At 32.8% G+C, this 24037-nt stretch overlaps 1 protein-coding gene across 2 annotated transcripts in view; it reads left to right on the top strand.

Moving 5' to 3' along the window:
* SPAG16 (sperm associated antigen 16) overlaps positions 1-24037 on the top strand; it is a gene marked incomplete at both ends in the record, with an annotated part of 1046083 nt that overhangs the window by 629662 nt on the left and 392384 nt on the right. For both annotated transcript variants that reach the window (XM_080799476.1, XM_080799475.1), the window contains one exon: positions 4276-4402. In XM_080799476.1, coding sequence (XP_080655602.1) covers positions 4276-4402 — 127 coding nt within the window. The remainder of the gene's footprint in view (positions 1-4275; positions 4403-24037) is intronic.

Raw genomic sequence — 24037 nt, 5'->3', positions numbered from 1 at the left:
AATGTGCACAGTATTTTACCAGTAATACCTATATGCAAGGACACACATTACTAGAATAATACATTTTCCATGTATATGTGTGTTTGTTAGATCTTCACTATAATGAAACACATATAATCACATTTGTAATACTGTTGCATCTGCCTTTAAAATACTACCAAACTTTGCAACAGGAGACTTTTTAGTGTAATGACAAATTATATAAATTAAAAAAAACTTTTAAGTTAAAAGCATAATCCTATAAAGTTGAAATACTTCAATTAAAAATAATATCATATTCAGATGTTTTCTATTTAATAAGTACAGTCTTCTAAAAAGTTACAACTAATGAACTACTTATAAGTAGTAATGCTTAATTTTGCACAGATAGTACTCTATTTCAATAGCAATGTATAGAACGTTAAAAATATTAATCACACTTTTATTCCTTGTATTTCCTGTTTCCAGATCATCTTTCTTTTTTATGAAATCATCCATGTTGATTGTATTTTCTCTCACTTTTTTATTTAATCTTTTATGGGTTTTTATTTATTTTTTGTTTTCTTTTCTTTTTATTCCCTTTTAATTAAACATAAAAGGACTCTCAGCACCTATGTCAACACATGCCTTTAGAAATGAGATGTATATGTTAATGATACAGTTATTTTAAATATTGAAGATTCTCTGTCCATCTATGAAGATGTGTATGTACTCTATCCGTGGGAGACATACTTGATAAGAGAATAGGATCACTATAAATATTCAATTATTCACAGAAATATATAGTTAAAGTATTTACAATGTACTAAATATCAAGAAAGTGAAGGTATAAGGAAAAAGTATTCTGGCGAGCCACATTTGTTTTTAGTTGTTTGGTTGAGGTAAAATGTGCATCCAGTGAAATGAAAAGTTATTAAGTGTTCAATTAGATGTTTCGTCATTGAATATTATGAAGACATAATATTGAATAATTATGAAGACATAGACTATTTCTATGACCACAGAAATTTTCCCTAACTTGAAGGAGCGGGGAAAAAAAAAAAAGAACCTACTCCCTCTAGCAAACACTTCTGGTTTCTATGACTATACATTATCTGTTCTTGAACTTCATATGAATGGGATTGTATACTGTGTATACTTATTTGTCTGGATTCTTTCATTCAGTGTTCTAGAAATTAAAGCATATTGTTTCAGTAATCAATAGCTTATTATGTTTCATCATAATCTAGTAAGTTAATACTGAACCACTTCGTCTAAAAGGTAAGGACCTTAAAACAATGTGATTCCATGTTTATCTTTGTCCTTATGATACTGCTATCTTGCATTTTATATCTGCATACTTAATACACACTCCAACATAATGGTGCTGTCTTTCGTCAGTTTGTCTTTTAAAAATTAGGGAAAAAAGGGTATTTTATATTTATCCACATATTTCTCACTTCAAATGACTGCATTCTTTTCTCTAACAGTTGTTTCCATCAGGTATCATTTCCATTCAGTCTGAATAACTTCTTTTCAGCATTTCTTGTTGAAAAGATTTGCTAGTGTTAAATTTTCTCAGCTTTCATTTATCTGAAAATTTATTTCATTCTCATTACAGAAAGTATTTTTAACTGATTATTGAATTTTCAGCCCTTAAACATGTCCTGTTATATTCTGTCTCTTTTTTTTGTTGAGAAGTAAGTTGCTATGTGTCCCATCGTTTCCTATGTGTTATGTTTCTTTTATCTATGGCCACTTAAAGATTTTTGTTTTATACTTAGGTATGTTGTGTCTATGATACACTTAGGTATATTGTGTCTGTTATTAATCATGCTTGGATTTGGCTGAGCTTCTTGGATCTGTATATTGATATTTTTCACTGGGTGATGCTGAAAACTGGGTAATGCTGAAAACATTGTTTCTTCAGAAATGTTCTACCCCTCCTTTCTCTCTTTCCTACTCTTTACCTACCTGGAAACCCATTATTTATACATTAGACCATGTGCTATTTCTACACTGATGACTGATGTATGACCTATGTTTCTTAATATTTTTCTCTGCTTTTCTAATTAGATAATTTCTATTGATCCATATTCAGGTCCACAAATCCTTTTTTCTGCAATATCTAATCTGCTATTTTGCTCACTCAATAATCTATTTCACATATTGTACTTATTAATTCATCCATGTGCTTCTTTTTTATAGTTTCCATTTATCTTTTGAGATTCTTTATTCACACACCCATTATAACTATCTGTATTTTTTTTATTCTTATACATATTTCTTTCCTTCTGCCATTTATATTTAACAAGTAGCTAGCCCAATAAAATATAGGTCGTAATAAAAAGAAACCAACCCCAAACTTATGAAGAATTGCAAAAATGAAAGAATAAATTAAGATAAACTAAATTCCACTAAAACACTTACAGTGCATAAGGAATTACCTAAACACAGTTAACAATAATTCATAGACAGCATTCTATATTTTCAAAGAAATTACAGAAATGCCATTTTAAAGTTTATTTTATATAATAAAACATCAAAAGTGCTAAAGCATTCCATTATCATTTTATAAGACAGTACATACATATGAAAAGTTAATAAGAAATATCGGGAAATAAGTGAAATAGAAAACATAAAAGCTTTTGATGGCTCGCACACACACAAATAAAAATAAGCACAACTGATAATTATAAAGAACAGGTGTGAAAAATTAAAACTTTATATATAAGGATAGAAGTGTCATAGACAAGAAAATGTTAAATGTAGAGACAGAAAGAGACAAAATAAAAATAAAACATAGCTGAAAATTAAAAATAGTTGGTATTTCTAAAGAAAAAATTTGGAATAAATGGAATAATCAAAGTCTAAGAATAATAGATGGAAATTTCTATCAAGTCATGCAATGATAAAATTTCTGAACTGCAGTGTTTGTGAAAGACCTATGAGAGTTATTGCACATAGAAAGCAAATCATCCACAACGGTAGTTGGGCAGAAATGGGAAGAGAGATTAGATTATCCTCAGACTTTGCCCGTGGCATGAACAGAGGAACATTTCTTTACAGAAATTTGAGAACTGATGATGTCAGATATTATAGCCAGTCAAAATTGCTCATGAGGTACTAAATGATCAAGAAAATGTAAAAAGTGTGCATGCAGGGGATTCATTTAAATATATATTTAATAAAAACTGGGAGGATGGGGTGGGAGGCACTAAACAACTATGAGATTTGTAATTATTGATCAAATATGTGTTATGATTTTTGATGTAATATTAACAATATGATTTCAAAGAATTGGAAGGTGGGTAAAAGGAAAGTGGGAGGAATTATACATTTGTTCATTTCCTTTTTTAATTATACTTTCTGTAAGTGAAAAAATAATTTAACATAATTTTAATATTTTTCTTAATGTTAGGATGTCTTTTAGAGAATGATATTTCATAATAATAAAATATTTATTTGACTGAGCAATGCCTTTAATTCTGCTTGTTTTGTTTTATGGTTAAATTCTATATAACTTAATGTAATAATTCACTATTTTTTTTTTTTCTTGAGAGAGAGAAAGAATATGTGCACAAGTGGGGGAAGGGGCAAAGAGAAAATCTTAAATAGGCATCATGCTCACTGTAGAGCCTGATGCAGAGCTCATCTCACCACCCTGAGATCATGACCTGAGCCTAAATCAAAAGTCACACACTTAACCAAGTGAGCTAGCCAGCTCCCTGAATAATTTACTCCTTTAACTAAATAATATATATTCTTATTTTTCTGTAAAATCTCTCTTTATCTCTCCATGAGCTATGGAGAACAATTATTGTTCTGGAACAATTTGCCCTATTAGTTAAAGATGATTATTTCAATAAAATGGGTTTTGGAGTATAAACCTTTAAAGAAATGTGTTGTACTTGTATTTTGGGAATCATTAGAAAATAGCAGGTAAATTTTCTATAAATGAAATTGGATTTCATTATTTTCTTTTCTTAGCATATTCCTTTATTAGATGGGGAAAATTTTTATGTAGTCATTTCATGAGAAGGAGTAAATGACACAGTATAAAGATGTCTTTACCAAATGACTTTAAATTAAACTTAAATTTAGTCAGTTTTATGCTACTAATTCTATAAAGTGCTTAAGATACAAGGTGACTATAGAATTTTCCTTTAAAATGTGGTTCTTGTACATTTTTGCCATTTATAAAACTACCTTATGCCTCAGATACTCAGGTTATCTTCATTAGCACTGTGTAGATAGCATAGGAAACATTTAGGTGCTAACTCCTGAAATGTGAACTCTTCATTTCTCTCTATACAGCGAAAGATGCAGATACACTTTGTATGGACATACAGATTCTGTGAACAGCATTGAGTTTTTTCCTTGCTCCAACACTCTTCTCACTGGTTCTGCAGATAAGTCCCTGTCTGTATGGGATGCAAGAACAGTAAGTAAATTATTAGCCCTTTCTCTAGGTTTTGATAAGTGTAATCACTCTTGGTCATTCTTTAGGTACGAGGTACATCTTATAAAGTGATTGTGCAAGAATGGTAGTAAGTTCCTATTTATAAGATCTTAATGTATTCCTATCTACCCTGCCTCCTAACTGTAAGGCTTATAAAAATAATGCAACTACTTCATTAAACATTGATTCAACAATTACTTACTGAGATAGAATTTCTGCTGGTACAGGGAATATGAAAGGGGAACACATATTGCTTTCCCTTAAGGATCTTGTAGCAAAGAGAAACAAGAGATTATCTTAATGCAGTGAGATATGTTTTTAAATGGAAGAACATATAAGGCACAGGAGGAAAGCAAGAACTGTTATTTGCCTAAAAGAGTATGGATGGTTTCCGAGAGGAGTTTGTGCTTGAGCTGAGATGTGGATGATAAGTAAGATGTACCAGGTAGTTTTGAGAAGGGTGGATTCTGGGAATGGCTCGTACAAAGCGATAGAAATATGAGGCTACAATAACATGTTCTAGGAATAATGGTATGCATGAATAGAGCTTACGGAAGAAGAAAGAAATGGCAGGGAAGAATATACAGATAGACAAGGACAAGATCATGAAATATCGGACTCAAGTTTTATAGTGTTTCAGAGGGAAACTGTTAGAATGTGAAGGAAGCAGGGTAGCATAATCAAATTTGCCTTTAAAGGATGCCTGGGTGGCTCAGTTGGTTAAAGCAGCTGCCTTCGGCTCAGGTCATGATCCCAGCATCCTGGGATCGAGTCCCACATTGGGCTCCTTGCTCGGCAAGGAGCCTGCTTCTCTCTCTCTGTGTCTGCCTGCCACTCCGTCTGCCTGTGCTCGCTCTTGCTCTCTTTCTCTCTCTCTCTAACAAATAAATAGATAAATAAAATCTTAAAAAAAAAAGTTTGCCTTCAAGTAAGACTAATATAATATGGTAGTTGAGTAAATGAGTTAGTTTTATTGAGGAAGCTGGTACAACAGGCTGTGAGTGAATAGGAATTTGAACTGGGAGACTTACAAAAACTGGGGGGAATAGATTAAAGTCAGGAGGTTTAACTCTTGGAATTTTTTTTTTAAGTATTTTATTTATTTATTTGAGAGAGAGAGAACACACGCTGTGGGGAGGGGCAGAGGAAGAGGGAAAAGCAGACTCTGCACTGAGCAGGGAGCAAGACACAGGGCTCAATCCCAGGAGCCTGAGATCTTAACCTGAGCCAGAGGCAGATGCTTAACTGACTAAGCCACCCAGATGCCCCAACTCTCAGAATTTGAAGAGTGATTGGAGGTAGAGATTATGGGAGGAGAAAGTGTGTAAGGTGACAAGCTGTGTCAGTTTGTTCAAAACTGAAGAATCTCTTGGGTCACGAGACCTTCAGTGGAAAAACCAGACAGTCCTAACTCACTGTTGCTTCAACAGAGAAACAGATGTAAAGAAATGATGGGTATTAAAGAGGGCGTGTGCTGTGATAAACACTGCATGTTTTATGCAACTAATGGATCATTGAACAGTACATCAAAAAAACTAATGAGGTACTATATGTTGGCTAACTGAACATAATAAAAAAATTTTTTTAAATGGAGACAGAAGGTGGAAACTCATTTTCAAACACTTTGGATGTGAAGATGAAGAGAAGAAAAGGCTACAGCTCTAGGGTCAAAATAAAAGCAAAGGGTCCTTCTTTGTTCAGATAGCAAACAGCAGGCTTATTTGTGTAGGGAAAGAGCAGGGGAGGAGAAAGGGATTGAAGGTGGAGGAAAGAGAAGATGTAGCAATAGAGGCTTATTGAGCACAGATTTTAGTAATTTGAGAAATGCCAAGATATGCAAAACAAGGTCTCCATATCCTTTCTTAGCAACATTTGATGAGGATAACAAAGAAAAAAGGACTCCAGGAGACTATACAAAAAAGAAGAAATATGCATAGTTTCTGATTTCTGGGTCAGTAAAGAAATACAACTTATAATTTCTCCCATTTATCTTCCCATAAAAGACACATGACTAACATCAATAAAGGAATATGATGATGAACATACAAATAGTGGGAATAGCAATCCATTTCAATATGGGAGGCCCAGTTTAGTGTTTTGAGACAAATTAATTTGGGATGAATAGAGAACAAGAAGTCCCTCAGGTTCACGTATTACAGAAAAAGACTATAAATGTCTTAGGCACCAACTTTACATGTTGCAGAAATTCAGACTTCTGATGAAGCAGAAGTCAAAAGGCACTAGGGGAAAACTGTGTCAGGCATGACTTAATAAAATCAGAATGACTTTTGTTGAGTACATAGGTCCCGCAGCCTCGTCCTTGCTTTAAAGTAGCTTAGATCCTGATGCAGCAGAGTTCACTCCTGCTAATGGAGCATCAATGGAAAAGAAAGATTTTCAAATGCATTTAGCCTAAATGCTTAGATGTGAAGTGCATATAAAAGCAATTGGTAAAGGAAAACCCACAGAGAAAATATTAATTTAGCAGTGACCTAAATTTTATGTTCATTTTCTCTTGATTTCAGGGTTTCCCCCCCCAAAAGTGCTATAACTGAATGTTCTCAGAAAACATGTCTCTTATTTATTTTCACTCATATGAAAAACTGAAGCACTAATGCTTAGGAGTAAAATTGTTCTTGTTAAGAGAAGCTGCCTCTACGTATCTGTCTTAAATGCACAGAGCTGTGTACTGATGGTAACCTTCCTACCTGATGTTGCAAGCTCTGTTTGTATTGTTCTTATTCCCCATGGTATCTCTGAGAGCAGAAAAAAGAAACTCACCCAGAACAGGGCCTTTAGTATACATTAGCATAGCACTGGATTAAATGTATATTCATAGAAAGGTTGTGAATCTCAAAAGTATCTCGTAGTTCATATAAATATAATTACATGTATTAAGTTGGTTTAATGGCAAATTAAAATTTATATTACTATGCATGCTGGTATGAAATTAATTAATACTAGGGGGCTTCTGGGTGACTCGGTCGTTTAAGCATCCGACTCTTGATTTTGGCTCAGGTCATATTTCAGGGTTGAAATGAGTCGAGCCCCGCCTTGGAATCCGTGCTCAGTGGGGAGTCCACTGGAGATTATCTCCTTCTCCCTCTACTCTTACCCTTGCTCATGTGCTTATGCACTCACTCTCTCTGTCACATAAATAAATAAATCTTAAATAAATAAATAAATAAATAAATAAATGTAAGTTAATACTAGGAAAAGGACTCTAAAATATTTTGATGTGAATGAAATGTTGTGCATAAATGATAGTAAATGCATCATTGATTAGAAATAATACCATTTGATGAGTGTATTTTCTGAAAAAATTTTTGAAACAGTAAAAAATATTTAAATTTGCATTATGTAATTTAGAGTTAGCATGTAAAGCAAAGGGAAATTCACTTATTTTATTAATAATTAGACAATGAAGTTATGAACTAAAATATTAATATAAAATTCTACAAATAATATACGACAACATTAGAATTTTTTAAATTTAATTTATTTTTTTCAGTGTTACTAAATTTCCATTAGACAGTCCTAGTGATTTTGTTTCATATCCACCTCATTTATTTGAAACATAAAATAAAGAAAACCTTGAAAAAACTAGATTTAAATTATATATATGTATAAATATATATATGTATATATATATATATACACACACATATATATATAGCTTTTTAAAAATACATGTTATATGTTGTGACTATCATATGAAATTATTCACTGTCTGAACCATCCCAATGGTTCATGAAAGAGTTAAAAGGGAAATTTATTTTTGTAGTTGAATATTAAGAGCTATTGAAAGAGAAAAGCAGGATAGCTATAGTTTTTACCAAGAGTAAAAACTATATGACATTATTGATATGGATGGCACTGTTTGGTCTTGTAACATGAACTGCATCTGTAGTATGCCAGTATTCTTCTTCTTTATAACTTTTAGATTATGTTAATTCCTTGGTAAGTGATAAACTGTCTGGTTACACTGAAAGTCTGAAACTAAAAGGAGATGAATGGCTTCCCTCTCTTCTTAGTAAAGCAAGGACAGCCCATTTTGTCACCTCAATGTGATCAATTACTACTGAGACATCCTCTAAAATATTTTTGATGAAACATGAAAATGACCAGTGGATTATATTCCTATAAATTAATTTTAAACCTCTTTCTCCCATTTCCAAACATATACTAGTCTTAAATCATTAACCTAATCTAACAGCTTATTGTCAAAGATAATGAATGTAGAGACCTCTAAGTCAGTCTGTAAGTCAACTGGACAGTTCAGCTCTGAATTCTGTGGGAGATGAGGAGAGGGATATAAATCTCTATAATTACCAAATGGAGGCTATTAAATAGCTTGCAGTTTGAAAACTCATGAACTTGTTCTGTTTTAAAGAATTACATGCAGAAAGAGTATTTTTCCCCTTAAAGTTATGAAACAGTGAAATTATTTTATTAAAATTGAAAAATAAGATTGTTACATTGCCAGAAAATGATGTATAATATAGGACATTTAATGAATACTTACAATGACCTCTCAAAAAGGGACATGAAAAAATTCCCAACATACATCAGTGATTTGGAACCCCATTTAAAATAAATGCAATGAGGTTTTAATCATTCACAAGTCCAACGAAAATATTAAGCTTTTAAGTTTTTTTTTTTAAAGAATGCATTCACTGTATAGTAAAACATAGAATGGGATAAATGATACATCTCTGAGTTGTTCAGAGCTGGGCTGGCAACAGTCAGAGCTGCTGACATTTTGTCTCTTGTGAAGAATTGGGCACAGAGAGTTCATGGCCTGGACTGCCTTTGGTGGCTACGCCTTGCCCCCTAGACTAACCGCAGGCTTTTATCCACCATACTATGTTGTCTTGACTTAGCTTTAGCCAGAATATCCAGTAACTGATCACTGAATTCCTGTAAAGTGGAAAAACTAAGAACTCACCAAAAAGTTATACTGTTAGGTCCTGTCTGATGCCTGGCCCTGTGTTAACTCCATAGTTCAACCTGCACCCTGCATACACCTCTTGGTTTCCCTTGATGGGATCTCGTGAACTCTCAGAGGAGCCTATCATTTTTCGGAAGCTAAAACTGTGGAAGTAAATGCAGAGCTTGCGCCTTCTCTCTCTAGGTTTTATTCCTCAGGCACATTCATTTAGCAATCAGTATTGAAGATCTTTTTGCCACACAACATCTTGGGTTCAGGATTGTTGATTGTGACAGAGTCCCTGCCATCAGGGAACACATAGTCTATTAATTACTAGGCAGTGGTAATAAAGATAAAAAGATATATATACATAAAGACAAGTTATTTTAAAATACTGTAGTAGTTGCTATATATAACTATGCCTTTGGCTTTTTGTATCAAAGCTCACTATTCCAAGAGGTGATTTGATGACTCACACTGATTGGATACTTCCTATGTGCCATCACTGCACCTACACCATCTATGTAATACTTACTGGAATTACCATTATTGTCTATATTAAACATTGAAAAAAACAAAGGCTTAGAAGGGTAAAATGTATTGCCCAAGATGAGCCAACTGACCAGTGGCAGCATCAGGAAGTAGGCTGGTTCTCCAGCCTCAACTCTCTATTGTATTTTTGTTGGGTCTCACTGAAAATTACAATAGTGTTAAAATGACATTTCAGTGAGAAAAGATGACTTCCTCTGCCTGTATTTCCCAAAATATTGGCTTACCACAGTAATTCAGTAATTCACAAGTCAGATCTATTGCTTGGACTTAGCAACCATCAGAGCTGCAAATGATGCCTCACAGATACAAAACTCCAAGGGAAAAAGGCATTATGGTCTGTAGCTATCAATTTGGATACTGGATTTTCAAATTTATCCACCAATTATGCAAAGAAATTTTTGTTAAAATTTTCCTAGGCATTTTTCTCATCCTGAGGTTGATTGATTGGTCTTGTAAACTAATCAGAAGTTGTCAAATACAAGCAATGTGGTACCAACAGATATGTCTGAGAAAATAAATGTACTTAATTGTGTTTCTATAGAATCCTGGGTTTATGTCCTAAATTATCTCTTTGGTTATATCAGATAGTATAGGACAGTAGTAGCAAACAGACATTCTGAGGATTCAAACCCAAATTCTGCTCCTTATTAGCATTGTGGCTTTTGCCATAATTGTCTAAAATCTTTGTGCCTCAATTTCCTCATTTGTGAAATGTGGAGGGTAGTAGTACCTATCACATTAAAGTGTGATGGGGATTAAATGAGGAATCATATAAAATGCTTAGAGAAGTTTGCCTGATATAAGAACTTAATATATTTCAGAGATTCTTATAATAGCTGATATATATCATATTATAGTTGTTTACTTACTCATATTTGTCTGTCATGTAACTCTGAGCTTTCTTCTCTACTTTTGCCATTTTTGGCATAAATAGGTGCTCAGTAGATGTTGGAAGCAAGGGAGGGAAGGGGAAAAAACCATTAATCGGATGTTTTTCTTTTTAGACCAGAAAAGCATTTTACCTGAAAAATCAACTATTTTCTAAAAATAAAAAATAAGAAATAAGTATTTTAATACACAATAAAACAATCATATAGTAAATACATTAATTTAGTGTAATATTATTTCAAAAGATTTTGATTTAACTCATAAAATGCTGAATTTCTTTTTCTCTGTACAGCACATAAAATCTGACTCATAAAATCTGACATTGCCGCATGTATATTACAAATATATCATTCATTTTCTCTTATCTTTTTTTAATTAACAAAAATAGCATTGCAGTGGCCATCAGTGGAAAAACCAGACTTTCGATTGTGGGTTCCAGGCTTTGAAAAAAATGTCATATTTCAGTGGAAACAATGATGAATCACTATGTGTTTCTAATTGTAACTGATAGAGTAGTTTTATGCAATTATTTCAGTTCTGTAAGAGTTAGAAATAACTCCTTCATACTTCACGTAGTTCATTTAAATTTAATTCAATAAATATGTATAAAGTTGTGATATAAGTGGGGATAACAGTAAGTAAAATCTCTAACCAATTGTTTAGGAAAAAATATTTTCAATAACACTTGACTTTTGTCTTTTCTATTGAATTGTCTGGATTGGATTGCATTCTACAATTGGAGGGACCAATACAAAAGAAAAATACCAGGTATTATAAACTTGTCCTTTGAATAAAAATAACAGGAGCTAAATCTCAAAAAACTTTTCCCCATATGCTTACTCAATTTTTATTTCATTGCTGAAATAGGTCATTTGTATCACTTTAAAAGTATATTATTAGCAGAGATATTATCATCTAGGAAGGTATGACATTTAGATATAAATAGGTCATTTCCTCTTGTATTCCTTAGTAATAGCTGTCATAAAAATAACTAGTGTTTATTCTGGCAGGTAGTTTAGACACATGGCTTGAACATTACAAATAATATTGCATGTTAGAGAATATGTTCACCATGTTATAGATGAAGGCAATGATGTTCAGAGGTGTTAAAAAAGTTTTTCAAAGGTCCACAGCTAAATGGTGGTCTTAAGATTGCAATCCTGGGGGTGCCTGGGTGGCACAGCTTGTTAAGGGTCAGACCTGTGGTTCTGGCTCTGGTCATGAATTCAGTGTCATGAGATAGACCTCTGCAGTAAGCTCCGCATTCAGCACAGTTGGCTTGAGATTCTCTCTCCCTCTTTATCTATCCCTCCTGCTTGCACGCTCTCTTCCTCTCTCTCTTTCTCTCTCAAACAAATAAATCTTAAAAAAAAAAAATAAAAGATTGCAACCCTGTTCCTTCTGACATGGAAGGCCATGTCCCTTTACTGCTACTTGTTATCTCTATGTTATTTGATGACATTAATTAAACCTGATTATTAAAAGACATTTATAAATATCTGTCTATGACACTGAGTTGGGTAGTGTCCCAAATAAAATGGAAACCCTCTAAATCTAATTAAGCTTCATTACCTTGTCTCTTTTATCATAATGTACGTTCTTAGGGAAGAGTGAGGGTAAAAGCAAGGTAAAGCATAATTAGTTATCCTCGTGTATCCTTGTAGAAGTCCTACAATGCATGCCAAAGTTAAAAGGAGATTTTTTACATTCCTCTTTTGAACAACTTAAATGACTATTTCTTACTTTTGTTCAGATTGCCAGTGAAATTATATAGGTAGATGATTGTTGGAAAGTTAAAGCCAAAGGAGAGGCACAGATAATCATCTTTTTTAGATGTGATAGAACCTAGGTGTGGTCTCTTGGAAAAAAAATAAATTTTTGGACCTATTTGAATTGAATAAGATACAGGGTTATCCTGTAAGACTATTGAGGGCACCTTACTTATAGACTGTTTGACCAGAAGGAAATCCCAGTGGATTGCTTCTACCCTTTCTGCCTTGAGTACACTGTAGAGAAAATACAGAATCCTAAATCAGATAGACTGGAGTTTTAATCTAGATTCTGTCACTTTCTAGTTGTATGTAATAAAACATGATGTTTAATACCTGTGAAGTTTAACATTTTTGTTTTAAATAGAACTAATAATTAAATCACAGTGTTAACACTAGGAATATGTATTTTGAAGTAAAAAATGATGTCATTTTTCCCTTGATTGGTAGCTGAGAATGCTACTAGCAAGTCTTCTCATGATTTGTAGTTCTGTCTCTTTGGTTGATGAGTTAAATGGTGCTTAATGAAATTGAACAAGTCCATTGCAGATTGCTTTAGCCAGTGTTTTGTCTGTTGATGTTGCTTTCAGTAACTCAGTGACTGTAATTCATTGCATCAATTTGTAATTCCACCATCCCTATGATGTTTATTTGACCTATCTTGCTTGCAGTCCCCTAATTTCAGTTTAACATATAGAAATTACTTAGGAATAAGCTTGTCACTTGTTATTTATTCTTTTATACATTCAACCCATTAAAGCTTCAGTAATGATGACTTGGCTGTGTTTCAAGATAGTCTTAACTTTGAATTCATTGTAGCACTACATGTTAATTATCATTTTTAGGTACCATTGATGAAACTAGAAATTAAATGCAGCATTTTTTGGCAAGAGTTTCTGGCATCCTACTGTGGTTGTGATCAGTGTAAGGTAAAACTACACCTCTTGTTATGTAGATCTACAGAACCAGAAAATTAACAGTTAATTAAAATGCATTTCTAATGGATAATCATGAACACTCCATATAATCATTTATTTGACCATTAATTATACTCAAGCCTTTCATTCAATGAAGAAAATACTAGGAAAAAAAGACAACCCACCTTGTGTGCCCCCCCCCTCACTTTCTTCATCACATACAGAGATTACCTGGATTCTTAGTACACTTATATAAATTCAGATACTTCCCTATGTGGTATTTATATATTCTATACTTAAAAGCAAAACCATTTCAAATTTAGTCATACAAAAAAATTAAATTATAAGATTCTGTAAAAGATATAATAAAATGGGCATTTGTTTATTTGACTGCCTAGCAGTCAAGAAATATTCTCTTCTGGGGAAAAACTAGCAATATATGAAATTTATCATGAGGCAGGACTGAAATGTCTATTTTTGTTTGTTTGTTTGTGTTTGTTGTTGTTCTTTTTTGTTAGTTTGTTTTTGTGGTTTCTGGAAAATTAGCAAATGGGCATGCCCATCTAGAACTTTGAATTTGGAGAGAATAATGCAGTGACAGAGGACCAAGTAGGAATGTGGTTGTGGTTGAAATATTACTGAGAGTCCATACTTAGAGGAAGTGTCTTAACCAGATGTTCTCGGGAATTTGACAGTGTTTACTGTAACTTAGTTTCCTTTAGTTCCTTTTTTTTTTTTTTTAACAAACTATTTTTTTCTCTTTTTGGGGAAGTGAAGGGGCAGTAGTTAGCAAAATAAATTTCTGTTGCTTACATTCATGAATCCTAAAGGATACACACCTAAAACCCAAATAATATCAAATGGTTAGAGATGAATGAGTGTAATAAGGAATGAGTGTAATAAGGAAGCATAAATCAACAATAAAAAGAAACCTATGAATTATAGTACTTATGAAGGCCTATAAACCAAAGAAAAACATTTAATACTTAAACATGCATATATGTGTATGTTCCTCCTAATTTACTTATGAGTCAAAGAGTACCAGCATTGTAAAATTAAAATAAGGAGTTCACTTTATGATAAAATTTATGAGCAACAACCAAAAACATACTTAGGAGAAAGTCATAGTGTTAAATGATTTTATTACTGTTTCAGAAAGCCTAAAAATAAATAGTCACTTTACAATAATAGGAATAATACAATGAAATTAACCAAAATATCAGTTAAAAAATAATAAAGACTAAAGAATAATTTAATGGGGGATGAAAAAACAGAATTTGTTGATCTAAAACCTGCTTCTTTGGAAAGTCATTAGCAAAGCATACTAAGACCTGTTTAGCCTTTGCCTCACTATTATTTATCATTTTACTATTTTAGTAATGTAGAAAAAATCTAGAGAGAGAGAGATTAAAAGATAATTATTCCCAATAACCTGTTTAGAAAATCCCGAAGAACCAAGAACCAACTCAGAGTCTTAGAACTCATTAAAATGTCATAAAGGTAGCCCGACACAATTAAATAAAAAAGTCAGTAAGTGTCCTTTCTGCTGGAAATACAAAAATGAAAGTTAAAAATGCAAATTCACCACATAAACAAAAAATATACTCTATAAACAAACATTTTGTGTAATATGTAAGAATAAAACTTCATAATAATAAGTAAATAAATGTTGACATACATGTAAGGACATGCCAAGTTCTTTGTTCAAAAGAGACAAATATACCACTTAACTTCTTTATAAACTAATATATAGGTTTAATGAAATTCTAAGGAAGATCCTGATAACCTTTTTGCTTTGGGTGCTTTGGGAAATTGACAAAGTGATTCTAACCTTTATATCTGGAGGAGCAATTGATAAAACTGAGAAAACAACAACAAAGATTGATAAGAAAAACTAGCTTACTAGGTATTAAACTAAAATTAAAAATTACTATGAAATATGAAACTGAAGAAAGATTGACAACTCAATCAAAGAAAGAGAAAATAGAGCTATGAAACAGATCCTAACTATGTAGTATAGAACATAAATGCTTGATTCCAAAAGGGAAATCTCTTTGAGTCTTGTTAAAGGAATCAGCTTCGTTCTCATTTTTTTCCTTTCAGCCTTTCCCCATTTTGGTCTGTTGTTGCTGATTTCCAAATCCCTATCTATCTAAAGGCTGGATATCTTTGGACTTTGGGTATCTGGTTAAAGTTTCATCTACTTCAAGGAGGGGTCATGCCACTGTTCAATCAGTTCTTTTTTTATTATTAATTTAATTTTTATTATTATGTTCAGTTAGACAACATATAGTACATCATTAGTTTTTGATGTAGTGTTCAATGATTCATTAGTTGCTTATATCACCCAGTGCTCATCACCACACATCCCCTCCTTAATACCCATCACCCAGTTCTTGCTTTTTAATCTTTTTTCTTTGTTACACAAGTAAAATATTGCTCAATGTAGAAAATGTGGACTTTTAAAAATATTAAAAACAACCCTAAAGATAACTACTGGTAAAATTCTCCTATTATAACATTTCAGATTTTTAAATTCTTCAGATACTGCTTAAATTAATTCCTATAGTCATCATAGTAGCATTGTGCCATACCTAATAATACATGTTAATTAGTCTTCACTCAGTAATATATCTTGAATATTTTAAATATAAATACGTATATATTCTCATTCTCATGTATGCGTTATAATTAATTAAATAGATGCATCACTGTTTGCTTGGACATTCTCTTACTAAAAGATGATTGGATTGTTTCTTAAGTATTTTGTACTCTGAACAAAACTTAAGAAAACATCCTTGCAGGTGCCTTTTTTCACAGTCATCATCTCATCTCCTTGATATATATTTATCGGCATTGTAATCTACATTTTAAGAAAGGATTTAAATCATTTCGACAAAGACTCTATAAAAAGTCAACCATAACTACTTATGTATTCCCTCCAGCACTCCATGAATGTGCTTAATTTTCCACACTCTTGTCACTTTGATTTTACGAATTAGATAGGCTAAAATTGTCTTGTCAATGTTTTAATATATAAATATTAGGACCATTGAAATGTCTTATATATTTATTAAACATGTTTGATATGCAGGCTACCACTGACATTTATTTCTACATATTCTGGAACTGATGTTTAAATTATCTGACATAGAATTTTGGGCAATTTTTAAAAATTTAGTTTGGTTAACTGGGTTCTTTGTTTTAAATTCAAACTAGTCAATTATTTTGGCTAAATTTCAGTTATTTAAATTTTTCTTCCTTTGTCTTTGGAAATTAGTGCTTCTTGGAATTTATTATGATTCTCTTAATGGTACAATTAATGATTAAGTGTGTTCTTTAAGTTAACTAAGTATTATACATAGCATATGTAATTGTACATCATATTGTATATATTTTATGTTATAAATATATGTATTACACTATATGTGTATATTTATTATTATACATATATTAGTTGTATATATTATACGTAATTAATTCTAATATCACCTTCGAGTTTCCTACTTTCTTCCCAGCTGTTTTCTGGGATTTGTAGCATCTGCCTATAGTTGGATGATGGTGTGAGATCAAGGGAACTAGCACACTATTGTACTTCAGTTCTCAGATTACACTGAACCAGGCATGTCTTCCCATTATTTTCAGCAGTTATTCTGTGGAGTTTGTAGTACCTGACTGTAGAAAATGATGGTGAGTTAGTGAGGAATATGGCATGCAATGCCAAGAGAGAAGTTACATATTGTACATCTTGTATTGGCTAATGGGGTTTGACTCACATTTCTATCAAATGTCTTAGTTTATAAAGACCATAGGGCTAGGGGTCAGTGGGCAAATGGTGAGAAATGCAGGAAATATCTTCTTTGCCTTTTTAGTCACTCACTATACATCCTGATATGCTAAAGCCTGAATAGGATTCTCAGCTTAGCAAATAAGCATTAGGTTGTCCATTAGTACTTTTTAAAGCATTTACATGCTTTAGTCTCTTTCTGCATCTTTGTGGATACTACACATATCTTGATATCCAATTATAATTTCATATCAAGTGTCTCAAACCAAGATTTTAATTTAATGTGCATTTGATAAAGTTAGAATATATTAAAGGGTATTCTTCAATAAGAATTCTCTATATCTCTGATGCAGTGAAACTGAAATTTCTTTTTCTGGTATCCTGGATAATTTTATTATTTCTATATTTATGTGAAAAGGAATTTTGTTACTTAAAAAAAGTCATGTACATAGATATAAACACCCCAAAATCTACTTGTAATATGCTCAATAAATATATAAGTATTAAATGCCTATTATTCAGCAAGCACTATTCTAAGTTCTATAGATGTAGTAATTAAAATATAAAAATAAAACAGATAAAAATCTCTGCTGTGGGGAAAATTTTTGGAGGGAGGCAAATAAAAATATAAATGAGAAGGAAAACTAGTATGTTAGATGATGATACATGTTGTAGAGGGAAAAAATCAGAAATAAGAAATATTTGACTGGTGGGGAAGAGGGTTATTGCAATAGCAATTAAGATATAATTTGAACAAAAGCCTAAAGAAGATAGGGAGGGAGCCCTGTAGATATCTGGAGGAAAAGTATTCCAGAGAAAGAAATGTAAGTACAAAAACCCTGGGGTGGGAGCATGTCCAGTGTGGCCTTGAGGAACAAGCTGGGAGTAACTTGGGTGGGTGAGTAATGGGAACAGCAATTTTGAAAATATGAAATGAAGCCAGAGAAGTGTTGGTGGGCAGGAAGTGGGGGCAAGTTACATAATCTTGTAAGTCATTTTGATGAGTTCAGTCTTTACTCAGGGTGAAATTGGAAGCTATTAGGGAGTTTTGAGCAAAAAAAAAAAAAAAATTTTACCTTTTGTTAGTCTAAAGGTTATGGAGAGGAAAAAGCAGTGGTAGATGCAAAAATATCATGTGTGGCTATTGTACTCCACCTATGCAAAAGATGGCAGCAGCTTGGAGTAGACTGATAGCAGAAAGGACGACGTAGTTTAAAAAAAGAAAAAAACACATACATATGAACACACAAAAAGGAAAAGAATGAGAAGAGAAAATGAACAGGAGCTTGGAAAATGTGGAAATGCCCCACAAACAAGACTCACTCATACCTCATTCTAGCCTTTCCCTCCTAATCCAAACTCTTCAAAGAGGAAACAAATTAGTTACTCAAAAAGGAAAAATAAAAGAAAAACATATAATATATTGATAATACATTTATTTTTATTTATTATTTTAGAATTATAGATTGACCTTGCAAATAAGCTTTGTCAATTTGTGTATTATTTTACATGTATTACATAAAGAAGTGCTGTGATTATGAATTTGAAGTCTGAAATCAGTACTAGAAATACAAAGATTTCAATCAATGACTTATACTTTGCAAGTGAATTTGATTTTGCCAGTATTTTTGGCTCTGCGTTCAGAAGTGATGCATCTATACTGGGTCAGCTGGTAAAATAAAGCTAGGAGACTGTAGCAGATGCCATTGATCCCATAACCTCATGGTCACCTGCAGCCTTGCTGGACAGTTCCCAGGGCCATTATCAACTTCCTATCTCAAGGGCTCCATCTTCATCTCTCTGAGGTTTCCTTCTCTAGGGGTTTTTCTTAGATGCCACAGTTTCCTGCGCTCAAGTCCATATCTCTGGGGGACAAATGGAAGTCAGTGGATAAATAGTTTAATATACCTGTCTCCCAGTGGGACAATTGTGAAGCGTATTTTATATGGTTCTTCATAGGGTCCTCAGTGGGACCTCAGGGTCCTAGTCCTAACTCCTCACAGTGTACCCATAACATGCCCTTTATTGTTTTCTCCCTTCTTTGTTTCACTTTTCCCACTCCCTTGTGTGTGCCTTCTGAATTCACATCCCCAGTAAATAACCTTCAAAGTATTTGTCTCAGAGTGTGCTGAGTGGGAAGACCCATACCAAGCCAAGTGGAAACCCCTGAATCAAGTTGCTCATGTCTGATAGACAGAGCAAAGCGTCCAGGAATATTCCACAGAAATTAAGCAAGGGTGATTAGTGGCCTTTTTGGCTTTAATCTACCCTTCTTGGCCCATATGTGCCTCATTTTGTCCAGCATCATAGAAACAGAATCTTCAAGAGTTAGCTCTATATGTTCCCCTCCCAAATACACTGTTAGTGTTAGCATATATTTTACAAATGGTGAATCTGTTGCTACTTCCATAATTAATCATTTTTGTCAATAGTTACAAGTGAACACAGCCATGAAATACAGAATTAATAATAGGGAGCTGAAAATTTATGGGCATATTGAGGAGATATAACAATCACTTGTATCAGTAACAGAGAAGCAGGAATATAGCTGCTTGGAGCCTGGGCCAGTTTAGAGAAAAAAGGACACTTTGCCAGAGAATGATGTGTTTCTACCATCTAGAGCAAAGCTAGGGAGAATTTAAAGTGCCACAGTCATCTGGAAAGCACAACTAGATTCACAGTTTGATGAAGTCCAGGGATATTACATGTTGTAAGCCCTTGATAAAAATCAAATTCTAAAGTTATAAGAAAATGAGGAATTTAGAAAAGACAAAAATAAAATAACATCCATAAGTCTATATTAATTTTTTATGTTAATGTACTTGGAGGGTATAACAAGGGTTTCTGGTTTGGCAAAGTTGAGATATAAAGAAAATGAATGAGCAAATGTTCGACGGTCCCTTACTTTCCTTCTTCTGGCATAATCTAAGCCTCAGGAATAGAAATATCCATGACACAGGACACCTTTTTTCTTTTATGCAAAGGATCAGAATGCTACTACATACTTAGAGATCAGAGATAATATCAACAGGGAGCACATTCTGTGCCATGAAAAGAGTTTCAGATAGATAAACATTATGGAGTGTCACTACTCTGGTGGGTGTGGAGGCATGGGCAAGGGACTATGGGCAAGCATATGGGCAAGCATAGTAAAATGCAATATTTTACGTTTACAGTTTATGAAATTTACAGTTTAGTGATTGAAAAAGATACGTGAACACATTATTTCAGTACAGTGTCAAAAGGGCCAGCATCCTCAGTATACCTATCTGCAGAACAGTGACATGATCTGATTTATACTTTCAAAGGATTACGTGGACTATCCTTCTGAGAATAGACTGAAAGGGGACAGAGAGACAACTATCTAGGCAGAATACTTTGGTAGACTTTGAACAAGATGGTAGCAGGGGAAATGATGAAAGGTGATGAAAAGTTTTATTTATTCTTTTATTCATGTATTCATTCATTCATTCATTTAGACATAGTTTCAGTCCTCCTGAGAAGTTAAAATAATAATAAAATATACACTTCACCCAAGTTTGCCATCTGTTAACATCGTACTGAACTGCGTTATCCCTTCCCTCTTTCTGAATATACATATGCATATTTGTTTTTCAAAACATTTGAGAGTTAATAGTAGGCATAATATCCCTTAACCCACAAATACTTTATTGTGTAATACCTAAAAACACAGATATTCTTTTACATAACCATAGAGAAATTATCCACATGGGTAAGTTGGTATTGATGCAATATCTAATCTATAAAGGTTATTCAAATTTGTCCAACTGCACCAATGCCTTTATAACAAAAGAAAATTTAGGATCATGTGTTCTCATTCCATTGTGTTTTTAGTTCCTTTTCATCTGGAATAGTTTCTCATTCTTTCTTTGTGTGTCATAACATTGACATTTTGGAACAATTACAACCCAGTTATTCATAGAGTGTCCCTCAATTTGGGTTTGTCTTACATTTCTTCTTGATTAGATTCAGCTTATGAAACTTGAACAGGAATACCTCAGACATAATGATCTTTTCAGGAAATTATATCAGGAGGCACATATTGTTGATCTGTATCATTACTGGTGTTGTTAATTTTGATCATTTGGACTCTGTTAAGTCTTTTGACTATGGAGCTGATTATTTCACTTTGTAATTAATAATTATCTTGTTACTTTGAGACTGTAAATATTCCATGTCTTCTAAAAAATTCACTTACTCATTTTAGCATCCACCGATAATTCTCACTTTCATTGATTATTATTATGATGGTTGTTGATGGTGATTTCCTAATGCCATCATTTCTTCATTTATCAGTGGGTTTTTTGCTGAAAGGAAGAATTTTCCCTTCCTCCCTCATTTTTTGAAAATTTATATCAATGTGAATTCAAATATTCTCTTTCATGCAATGAGTTATATTTTTATGCCATTATTTTAACATTCAAATTGTTACATTCTTGGCTAATGAAAGTTCCTCTGTGGTGGCTAAAGTGTCCTTTTGACATGTCCATATTATTCTCTGAGCACCTCCCTCAGTTTTAACACAAGAGATTTCAGGCTCATCTTATACTTTTCTTGCTGTAACACTGGAATCAGCCTTTTCTTCTAGAAGCCCTGGTTACATTTAATGGAGAATGCTATTAGAGATCAAGATTTGGGTTCTACTTGTTGTCATGACTATGAGGGGGGTGGAGTCATTGCACCTAGTCCTTCTCAGTAAACCAAGCTAGAAATAGATACAAAGATGAATATATGCACACACGAACACATACACACATTAAACTAGATATATTAAAAATTATGGATTTACACTGACACCTCTAATTCCAATCCCATGACAGAATTCATTCTATTTTCCTCCTTTTCCATGTCTAAAACTCTCCTGCTTGCCAATGACAAACACAGCCCCAGTTATCCATAATGTATTTACTTATATGTTCAATCTTATAATGCAGAGAAAACAGTTTCACTATTACTAACCCAGGTGTCTAAGAAAGGAAGCCTACTAATAATTAGCATTCAATATTTGTTTAGAGCTCTATCGTTAGCCTGAAGGCATATAGTCCAACTACTACCCTACCATGTTTAAGTTATTTGAGTTAGATGTTCCCCATCTCACAATAGTTGGTGTTACTTATTCAAATGTTATTTATTTGAAATATGCTGAGTCATTTCTTTGTGTTCAGTAGTAGGATTTTCTACCCTTCCTTATTTGTTTTATTAATTTCTTTTCTTCTTTTTCTTTTGAGTCTGTGAAACATTAACATTCTTAGAGTCAGGACTGCATTAAATTCTATTTACCTTCTTTGTGTTTTCTGTTGGTTTAGTTTCCTTTTTCATATTTCTAGATTTTTAAGCAGAAAATTTAACATTAATTTAAGCATATTCTTTGATAGTGTTTAAGGTTATATAATTTATTTTACTGCTTCTTTGTGTCTCACACATTATTTTTTATATATATATATATACACACACATATACACACACATTCGTACATGTGTCTTACTGTTTTCATTTTTATTCTTTTTAATATGTTCTTTAATTTTATTTTGTATTTCCATATTCACTCAAGAATTGTTTAGTAAACATCACTTCTAGTTAAAATAATCTTTTAGTCTTTATTATCTTAAATAATTTCTAGTTTTTTATGCATTAAAATTTTACTTGCAGCATTTTTAATTATGAAATTCATTTTTTGTGACTTAATATATTATCAGATTTTATGATTGTCCCATGAGTGTCTGAGAAGGTATAATCACAATTTGTTAGGATATAAATTTCTACTTTACTGGTTAGGTTCTGTAGGACTTCTGTATCCTGTCCTTGTGTCACTTATTCTGATGTATTAACATTACCTAAGGTCAATATGTTTTTTTCTATGTCTTTTTATACCTCTTGTAGTTTTCACTTACAAAGGTATTACTGTATTATTTTGGTGCATAGATATTCCCAATTGTTAGGTATTTGCTGTGAACTGAGTGTTTTAGCATTAAAAACAATAATTCTGTCATATTTAACACAGTTTAGTTTGAAGTTTATTTTATTTGATATTATTATTGGTTTGCTTTATTATTATTTCTAGAAGCCTGGTCTGTCTTTGCCCATCTCTTTATATTTAGCTTTTCCAAAATATTTTAAGCATGTGTCTTTCATACAGAATACATTTGGGTTTTGCTTTGCCAAATTGAAAATTGTTTCCTTTTAATAGATGAGTTAAGTCATTCATTCACATTTATTGATATGTGAAATGTTTAATTGCAACTCTCATATTATTTTATGTAATAATTACTCTGTATATTGTATTTGCTATATTATTCTATGTGAAATGGTTTGGGGCTCTTTTTAAAAAAAATTCTTTTAGTGTTTAAGAAGGACTGTATTTCATTCTGTGGACTAACTTTTTACTTATTTTTAAAACTCTTTTGTTTCCCTGATTGCTTTCTTTCTTTCTTTTTTTTTTTTTTTTACCATGTTACTACATTGCGGTTTTAATGACATGCTTTTAACTCCATACTGGTGCCTACGCAATAATAACTTCCCTCTACCTATTCCCTTCTCCTGTCATTTTTTTAAAGATTTTATTTACTTATTTGACAGAGAGAGGTCACAAGTAGGCAGAGAGGCAGGCAGAGAGGCAGGCAGAGGGACGGGGGAAGCAGGCTCCCCACTGAGCAGAAAGCCCAATGCGGGGCTCAATCCCTGGACCCTGAGACCATGACCTGAGCTGAAGGCAGAGGCTTAACCCACTGAGCCACCCAGGCACCCTTCTCCTGT

Source organism: Martes martes (genome assembly GCF_963455335.1).
Source record: "Martes martes genome assembly, chromosome: 3".
Taxonomy (NCBI): domain Eukaryota; kingdom Metazoa; phylum Chordata; class Mammalia; order Carnivora; family Mustelidae; genus Martes; species Martes martes.
This window is presented reverse-complemented; position numbering and strand designations above follow the sequence as displayed.